This window comes from Phasianus colchicus, chromosome 1 (genome assembly GCF_987193195.1).
Source record: "Phasianus colchicus chromosome 1, bPhaCol1.hap1.1, whole genome shotgun sequence".
Taxonomy (NCBI): domain Eukaryota; kingdom Metazoa; phylum Chordata; class Aves; order Galliformes; family Phasianidae; genus Phasianus; species Phasianus colchicus.
The window spans coordinates 184,120,171-184,129,773 of NC_143436.1; the positions used below are offsets into that span (position 1 = coordinate 184,120,171).

General features: G+C 51.8%; 1 protein-coding gene across 2 annotated transcripts; it reads left to right on the plus strand.

Moving 5' to 3' along the window:
- The first annotated feature begins 1,247 nt into the window (after positions 1–1,247).
- On the plus strand, positions 1,248–6,472 carry LOC149920294 (E3 ubiquitin-protein ligase PHF7-like). Of its 2 annotated transcripts, none has more exons than XM_090151111.1 (9): positions 1,248–2,554; positions 2,867–2,958; positions 3,054–3,155; positions 3,403–3,527; positions 3,671–3,833; positions 3,925–4,031; positions 4,260–4,373; positions 4,514–4,632; positions 4,798–6,472. In XM_090151111.1, exons 1-9 carry the CDS (start codon positions 2,512–2,514, stop codon positions 5,673–5,675), a joined length of 1,743 nt encoding a protein of 580 aa, XP_090007237.1. In that variant the 5' UTR covers positions 1,248–2,511; the 3' UTR covers positions 5,676–6,472. The 2 variants fall into 2 exon arrangements, with proteins under 2 accessions (XP_090007237.1, XP_090007192.1); XM_090151066.1 differs by having other exon boundaries at positions 1,248–2,312; positions 2,432–2,554; positions 4,514–6,472.
- Positions 6,473–9,603: the final 3,131 nt, after the last annotated feature.

A 9,603-nucleotide genomic window follows, 5' to 3' on the forward strand; every position in this document is an offset into this window, starting at 1 on the left:
CCTTCATTGATTTCACAGTAAAAAAGGAGAAATATTAGGTGCCTTCTCTTGTTCACCATTCTTTTTGTGAGTATAAATCTAGATTTTATTAAAAAACATGATAAAAGCGTAGGAAGTTGGCACAGTGGTTTTCAATGTCTAAAACACTTTATCAGGAAGAAGGGGTTTAGTCTCAAGTAAAGAGTTCAAAACAAATCACTCTCAGGAGCAGTGACTATAAGCTCGATGGTAGCCTTTTTTGAAAATGGGCACTCAAGAGTTGTGACTGTAGGAGTCAGGGGATGAGGAAACTTTGTAGAAGGACACTGACTCTCAGGAGGAATGGGAGGCTTGCTGCTTGGATTATAAGTGAAGGTAGGATTGTAGATAGACCCTGGGCGGATAAGAGAGACAAATGTAAGAAAGAGACACTAGATTTCCTTCAGTACACCTTAATGCTTTGTTTCACATGTTCTTTTTCCGAGCTTCTGACACTTGGGTACCTGATGACAGTGTAATGCTGGGCTTTCCCATCAGGAATAAAGATTTTTCTTTTTTTTTTTTCTTTCTTTTTTTTTCTTTTTATTAGTTATAAATCAGGCTAGTAGACAAGGATATTGTTCTTCTGGACTTACGGCTGAAGACTGCCTAGAATGTAGATGTCTAGACACTTGATGAGTAGTTCCTCTAATCATTGGTCAGTTAGGCAGAAGATACCACCATGATCAGCTATGTCGTGACAAAAATGCTTGAGCTCTTAACCTCTTAAAGGATGATCGGAAACACTATTTTCTGAGTTAACAGCTAGATCCGTAGCTGGATTTTGGGAAAAACAGTTCTAAACTACAATGGGTGATTTAACTCCCAGTGGTATGCAGAATTGGGTTTTATAAAACCATATCTGAAACCAAAGGCTCAGAGAGTAAACTCAAATTATGCATTTCTGCTCTTTAAGGAAAACTTCTAATTGGCTTTTGATGGTAAGATGGGTTTTGTTCCAGTTTGCCCAGCTCTTGTCCAGTCGTGACTGAAGCTCGAGGAGCGAGCGATTCATGTACGCAGAATGTTCTAGTATGTAACATTCCCGTGCTGGTAGCTGAAATGTCATGTGATGAAGCTGACACATGGGTGAGAGGGATACGTACAGAATTGCCATAGATAAAAAATATTAAAGAGGAAAAATGTGAAGATGTTGTTGGGAGAAAAAAAAAGATGCCAGTGTTAGAAGATGCCAGCACCTTCCCTGCTTCCCAGCTTATAGGTGCTTTTGAGAGTTGAAGAGATTCCAGTGCATAAAGGAGAAAGTGCAGACTTATGCTACTTCAACAGACATTTAGTAAATAACTGTTCTGAGACTTTGCACCTCTCTGATGGTCCTGACTGCTTCAGCTCCACTGATGTAAATGAGTGTGACGTGATGAAAAAGGAAAGAATGCGTGCTGGCTGTGAGCATTTTGCTAGTCTGAATTGAGACACGGGAATGGTGAGAAAAGTAGCCCCGATACCGTAGAATACTTTGACGTGATTTTTGAGAGATTAAACTAATTTTCTGATGGTGCTGTAGATTTTGATATTTAAAAATGCAACATGGCCCCAGAAAATTGCATTTTGAAAGTTAGGCTGTATTTCAGTGAGCTTGCTAAATGCTGCAAAATGGACTATGGGCATAAAAATTCAAACGTTCCATAACATCCGATAGGCAGGATTATTTTCACTTGCTGAAAGCATTCCAAACTTGCAGATACAGAGAATGTCTCCGGCATTCTTTTTCAGTTGTACGGAAATTGAAGAGAAGAATCCAGTAAAACAAAAAGTTGAAGCTGTGTTGCATGAATGGAAATTGAACAGAATACAATTCTTTGGTGACTGGGCTGGATGGTTTGTAGCTCTGTGCTTGAAAGAACAATTGAGGGGAAAGTTGCTACAGTTGCCCAGAGCAGGCCTAGCCCTTTACTGGCCTGTGAGTGTTGGCCTCAGCTTCACGGAGAAGCTGGAAACAGGCTTGGGGTGGAGGAGCAGTGGTGCCCGAGTGAGGCTCCAGGGCTGCAATTCTGGCCAGGGACAGCTCTGTTCCTGCCTCTGGCAAGGGGAGTGCTGCCAGCAGGTCGAAGGAGGCAAACCGTCCTCCCCGCGCCCTGGCCAGCAGCACGCACCTCTCTGCACTGCCTGCAACAGCTGCCATCTTGCTTGGGCGGAGGGCCCACGCCCTCACCCCTCTGTGAGGTAGTGACTGCCTCACAAAGGGTGTCACGGAGCAGCCATTGTGACCTATGGGGCCAGGCCCGGGTTAGGCCAGGCCGGGCTCAGACCGTGGCTCAGTGCGACCTGGTGAGGTGAGGAGAGGAGAGGGCAGGGAGCGAGGGGCTGCCTGAGGCTGCTCAGTGAGGAGGGGTCCCCACTCAGGCCTGGGGGCCTGAGCTGCTAACTCCCTCTCGTCCTGCTTCTCCCGCAGAGTCGGCAGAGGAGAGAGTGGAAGAGAAAGCCCAGCGCTGACTGGGCAGGGACTCCAAGCGCTCACTGTCGACGCGTGCCATGTCCAAAAGGAAGCAGAAGACCTCCCACCCGGAGGTTGAAGGTGAGAGCCAAGTATCTCTGCCTGCAGCTCTCTGCCGGGCAGAGAGGTCCTGCGGGCTCTGCCTGTGTGTGAGAGGGGAGGCAGGGGCAGGCAGGGGCTCCCCAGGCACCGCTGGGCATGGCCCCTCTGCTCCTCAGCCAGGTTGGCCTGTGCGTGCCTGCTGTGACTGTGGGGCCTACAATGGCCCTTTCCCCCTCGCATCTTCCAGCCCTGCCCCTCATCCTGCGTGGCAGAGCCGGGACACGCCCCTGGCAGCAGTCCTCAGGGACGCCTGGCACTCACTGCTGCTTCTATTTGCTCTCTCCTCTTCAGTATGCATGCTGTGCCGCCGAGCAGATGTTCACCCGGACACCTGCGGGCCCACGCTTGGCGAGAGCGGGCTTTGCGTCCACAAGTTTTGCTTGGTGAGTTCCCTCAGGGCTCCTTCCACCTTCCAGCCAGGGATGCTCCCTCTTTTCCATCCCGTCCTCATGACATCCCGCTCTTTTCTCTTCTACAGTTTTTTGCCGACGGCCTTTACGAGCACACTGCCGGACAGAGGGCGGTTCTGAAGATCCCCCTTGATGCCATCCGAGGCGCAATCGAGGAGGCAGAGCAGAAGGTGAGGATCTGGAGGAACGGGGATGTTTGTGCCAGCACCAGCTAAGCCTGGACCCTAAGGAAGCACTGGCAGTCTTTCCGGGCAGCAGCAGGACAAAGTTCTGCTCTAGCAGATTAAACTTGTCTGCCGGGCGCGTCTGCAGAGCATGACCCAGCAGTGCCTGCATTCTGTGCCCTGCCTAGAGGCATGGCGTTGGCCTCAGAGGCCCCGAGCCTGCTGCTAATGGGGGCTGCTCTTCTCTTTCCAGCACTGCTTCGTTTGTGGAGAGAAGGGGGCCTCCATCTACTGCGCAGAGACAGGCTGTGAACGCAGCTTTCATCTGCCCTGTGCAGCGGATGGGGAATGTGTCACGCACTTCTTTGGGCAGCACAGGTAAGGGCTGTCAGCAGCAGCCAAACAAGGGAGGAACCTGCAGGGCTGCTTCCCAGTGCCGAAGCACGCAACCAACTCCTTCGTGTTCCTCTGCTGGCATCTCAGCACTTCTCAGCTCACGCATCCTGTCCGTCTTCCCCCAGGTCCTTCTGCTGTGAGCACCGCCCTCAGCAGGCAGTGGAGGCAGCTCCAGAGCAAGACACAAACTGCGTCATCTGCCTGGAGCCCGTGGGGGACAAGAAGTCCTACCACACCATGGTGTGCCCAGTGTGCACACAGGCCTGGTTTCACCGGGGCTGCATCCAGGTAGGAGCCCTCCCCTTGCTCTGCAGTCACAGCAGGTGCTCAGCTGCACCAGGCCCCGCTCACACTCTGGCTGCTTGTGTTACCGCTGCAGGGACAGGCCATGAGCGCTGGCATTCTGCGCTTCCAATGTCCCGTCTGCAGAGACAGGATGCAGTTCCGGAAAGAAATGCATCTCCTCGGGATCCAAATCCCAGCCAGGTTGGTGCCTTCTGCCCAGCTCTCCAGATACTGAGGCGCAAGTGCTGTGCCTGCCCAGGGATTGCCCCGAGCAGGCCCAGCTGACCCTCTGCTGTCCCTTGAGCTCCATTGGCCGCAGCTTCATGGAGAAGCTGGGAATGGGCTTGCACGGGAAGAGCAGGGATGCCCCAGATCTGCCCTATGCATGGGGCACTGAGGGCTCACTGCTTTCTCTCCCTTCTCCGGCAGAAGACCAACATGGGAGGACAGGGAGACCTATGAAACTCTGCACGAGACACACCAGCGCTGTGATGTCAGCGAGTGCCTTCACGCAGAAGGCAGGGAGCAAGCAGAGGAAGAGGGGTGAGTTACCTCAGCAGCCCTGCGTGGGATCTCAGCCTCCGCACAGGCTGGGGAGCAAGGACTGAGCTCAAGAGCCGTGCCCGCCGCTCCCTTGCTTGACTCATTTTGTGCACACAGCTAAGCCTCTTTTTGTTCCCCAGACCCTGGGAGCTGCTCCTGTGCACCTCGTGTGCTGCGCAAGGCACCCACCGGCGCTGCTCTGTCTTGAGCGACAGCATCAGCACCTGGGAGTGTGACATCTGTGCTGGCGTGGGCACAGGTAAGGGGCAAAGAGCCGTGGACTGCTGCCCTGGGGCCAAGCAAGGCCTGGCAGCGGCTCCTCAGTGCGGCTTTGCCAGAGTTTCTCTGCCCTGGGAGGGCTGGGATCCTCTCCCTCCATGGGGCTGCCGGGTCATCCTGTTGACCTTCCTGCCTCTCCTTACAGCCTCCAGTGCCGAGTCGCAGCTTGCTGGTCCCAGCACTGCCAGCCAGGAGGCGGAGGGGCCATCTCATAGCTCCCCAGCACCTGACGACCACAGATCTGCCTCCACCAGCCAGGCAGCATCGGAGTCGTCTCAGAGTTCCCAGATGCCTAAGCGCGGCAGCCTGTCCAGCCAGCCCAGGACAGGAGAGAGGAAAAGCCAGAGGCGCAAATCCAATCAAGAACACCAGGGGAGCAGCCAAACACCAGCTCCAGGGGCTGAGAGCAGCACCCACGGATCCAGCACCCAGCAGGAAGTGGGGCCCTCCAGCAATTCCCCAGCGGCTGAGCGCAAAAGGCAATCCAGGCAGCAGGGCACAGGCCGGACAAGAAGCCGCTCTCCGCTAAAGGGTCGTGCCTCAAATTCCCCGAGCCAGCTCAGAAGACCTGGTGGCAGCAGACGCTCTGCAGCCTCACGTGCTGGGAGGAGCATGCACACCTCTGCCAGGCAGAGGGCAACCAACAATTCCGCGGAGGCTGCAAACAGAAGATGCCACGGACAGCAGGGGCCAGGCCAGAGACAAAGCCAGTCCTCCCTCTCAAATCCCTCAAGCCAGCCCCGAGGACGCCGTGGCAGCAGAATCAGTCCGGCCCAAGGTGCTGGGAGCAGCACCCAGAGCTCTGCCGGACAGGCGGCATCGAGGTCCCCCAGGGATTCCCTGCCTCCTGAAGACAGAAGACGTTCCAGTCTTCTTCAGCGGGGGCAGGCCCAAGATCGAAGCCGTTCCCCCCGCGATCGTCGGGCTTCCAATTCCCAAAGACAATCGGGAGGAAGCCCCAGCCGCCGTTCCAGGCAGCGGCGGCCTTCTCAGGCACGCCGCCACTCCCGGGACCAGCCCTGAAGACACTGCAGGAGCTGCCATGTGCCAGAGCCACGAGCCGGCTCCTGTCCCCAGCAGCCAACCCAAAAGAGTTGTCACGGAGTTATCTCTAGATCTGTCCGTGACAGGGGGGCAGCAGGCCTGGGAAAAAAGACAAAACAAAAAGAAAGAGAGAGGGAAGAAAAAGAAGAGTTAACAGCTGACCAGCTGGTCCGGCACGGCCCCGTGACTACAAAGCAGCGGCAACGATCTGACGAGGAACGTTCATTCACCACCTACAATTTCAGAATTGTAGGTAGTGATAATGCAAGATAATACAACACAACACAATACAATTGGAATTGAGACCAACAAATCAAACAAAATGGGAGAGAGAATGTCCAAAACCGGGGCCTTACTCTGTGGACTGCAGAGGAACCACGAGCTTCTCCGCTGTGAAACCAAGAGGCCGCGAGAGGAAGAGCGGCCGGTGCCCTGCCGGGAGCTGCACCTTTCTTCCTCTGAGCCCAAAGTCCTCTGGGGAGTGCCGCTCCTCCCTTCAAAAAAGCAGTCCACAGAACCAGAACATTAACTCTCTAACTCCCACTGCTTTACAAGATGTTCTGATGTGGAATACCAACAACAAAAATTTCAAAATCACAACAAAAATTAAAACCAAAAATTCAACCCAAAAAAAGCTGTAGAGTGTCTTCTCTCTAAACCGGGAACCGAATACTCCACGTACACTGTGAGAGCACTGAGGATGAAGAAGGACAAAGGGTATATCCTCTGCGTAAGGAGCAGGGTGCAGCACTTCCGGGAGGACTGGTCAGAGAAGATCCAACCACAGGCTTACAGTTAACACAGGCTCTTGGCATATGTATGTAGCTTCAGTATCATAGCAGGCTTATTTTGCACAACTCTGGCTACACTACACCCAGCCTGTTCTAGCTCATACGCCTTGGCAGCCTCCACACACAGCTCTTTGATGGTGTTCGCACCCAGCACGACTGCAATGACTGCAAGGGGTCCTCTGCTGAGCTACAGCACAGTTCAGCTGCATCTCAGCACTTGGCTGAGCACGCATCAATAGGTGCAAGACGTAAAAACAGGTAAATCAGACACCTCTGAAGCAAGAGGACAGAGAAACTGCACTCACTCACTTCATTGCAGTATCTGCCTACCTTCTGTCACCAGCTGCTCTTTAACTACAGGCCCTCTGGAACCTCTCCTGATGTCAGATGCCAAGATCTGATGTCAGCAGTGCCAACAGGAACCTGCAGTATTCCAGCTGCCCACTGCCCACCTCTTCTTACTTCCAACCCTAGCAATATGTGCTAGATGCATACACACACAAATGCTGTCATTACAGCTCTGCTCTTAGCAAAACTAATGAAAATTAGCTTGAATTACATCAGCGGAGGCTGAGCTCAGTTTCTTATCAGAGAAAAATGGAAGGAGCTAACACAAAGGAGATGCAATGAACTTGCTCATGGCCCTACTTCTGGCAGTAATACTCAAGTACTGCCCACACAATGCCACTTACAGTCCTGGCCCTGAGACTAAAGAGGCAAGGGAATGAATAAGAGTCCAATACGATTACAATAATAAACATATCATAGCTCCATGAGATTTAAAGCAATTCGGGGAAATGCTAAGATCATTACATCCTAGAGTCACAGAATGGCTTAGGTTGGAAGGGACATTAAAGACCATCTAGTTCCAGTTCCCCTGCCTTGGGCAAGCTTGCTGTCCACCAGATCAGGCTGCCCGTGGTCCAATCCAACCTGCCCTTGAATAATAGAATCACAGAATCACAGAATCACAGAATCACAGAATCACAGTATTACAGACTCATAGACTCACAGACTCATAGACTCATATACTCATAGAATCATTCAATGGCCTGGGTTGAATAGGACCACAATGATCATCGAGTTTCAACCCCCCTGCTATGTGCGGGGTCGCCAACCAGCAGACCGGGCTGCCCAGAGCCACATCCAGCCTGGCCTTGAATGCCTCCAGGGATGGGGCATCCACAACCTCCTTGGGCAACCTGTTCCAGTGCTTCACCACCCTCTGGGTGAAAAACTTCCTCCTAATATCCAACCTAAACCTCCTCTGTCTCAGTTTAAAACCACTCTCCCTTGTCCGATCACTATCCACCCCTGTAAACAGCCGTTCCCCCTCCTGTTTATATGCTCCCTACTATGGGAAGTATGGGAAGGCCACAATGAAGTCTCCCCGCGGCCTTCTCTTCTCCGAGCTAAACTAGCTCAGTTCCCTCAACTTTTCTTTGCAGGAGTGGTGCTCCAGCCCTCTGATCATCTTAGTGGCCCTCTTCTGGACCCATTCCAGGAGCTCTGTGTCTTTCTTGTACGGGGGCCCCAGGCCTGGACGCAGTACTCCAGATGGGGCCTCCCAAGAGCTGAGCAGAGGGGGACAATCACCTCCCTCTCCCTGCTGGCCACCCCTTTTTTAATGCAGCCCGGAACACAGCTGGCCTTCTGGGCTACAAGGAAGACCACACTGCTGGCTCATGCCCACCTTCTCGTACATCAGGACCACCAAGTCCTTTTCTGCAGGGCTGCTCTCCAGGAGATCTTCCCCCAGTCCGTATAAACACCTGGCATTGCCCCGACCCAAGCGCAACACCTTGAAGTTGCCCTTGTTGAACCTCATTGGGTTTTCATGGGCCCACTTCTCCAGCCTGTCCAGGTTTCTCTGGGTGGCTTCCCTTCCCTCCGAAGTGTCAGCTGCACCACTCAGTTTGGTGTCGTCTCCAAATTTGCTGAGGGTGCACTCAGTGCCATTGAGTTTATTTATTATGGGCCATTTATTTTAGAAAATGCACTAAAGACCGAAATAATATAACAACAGCATTTTTATTGAAGAGACTATTGGCTATCCAGCCCCACTGTGCAGAGGCAGAAGTAATGCCAAGCAGTGATACATACAGCTGTTGCAGTAAAATGAAAGCCTAAAACAAGGTAAGAAAAACAAGAGAAAGAAAAAGGAAGTGGAAGACTTGTGTGACGCTCAGGATTATACTCACACTGCAAATCACAGCTTATGCTCTGACCTCTCAATTTAAATTACTGCAACCGTTTTTCTAAATGACAACTACAAACGTCATGCTAGGCGCAAAAGTGAAATTTCCTCTAGAAAACGTGTGTATGTCCATATTGAATCCAACAGAAGCTCTGTCGAGGCAAAAATCTTCATTCTATTCCCTGGTCCTCTTCTGCTGTTGGAAGAACAGCTTATTCACACACAATGCACTCTAATACTCTCCTGATTCGTTTCTCATCTAAATTTAGACGTGCACAACAAAGTTGCTCACATCTCAGATAGTCACTTTGGGAATCCCATCTCATGACAAGTGCGGCTGGTGAAGCTTGCCCGACCTACGCTGAGAATCACTATCAAAATTAGATGGATCATGCTCGAAAAATATTTACTTCTCCTTTGATTATAGAGAGAATCGAGCAAAATTAGCTCAAACATAAGGGCCTTTGTAATACAGAGACCGATTAAGGCGTCTGAGATTAATCCCATTCAAAAGGCCTGCTGTCAAACCTGGATTTGGGTTTTTAAAACTCAGAGGTATGGACTGCAGGGCACAGATCCACGCTCTGCCCCACACCTGATGAAGCTGTCTCTCCAAGGAGTAGAAATCTTCCGATGCCGTTCAGCTAAGTGGAAATGGCAGTGGTAAAGCAGTGACAAGAAACAGCAAAACAGTGGCCAGAGGCAGCAAGAGCAGCACCAAAAGGTGGCAGGCAAAGCAAGAAGTTTCAGAACAAGATACTGAGCTGAACAGGAGCCGAGCAGTGAGCATCAGGGAATAAGGGTTGTGGCTTCAGCCACATCGGTAAATCTCAGTGGGAGGAGTTTGAGGACTTTTAACAGCATTTCTTCAAAAACTCAAATCCCTCCCTCCTTTAGCTCTATCAGCTGCTTTTGCAAG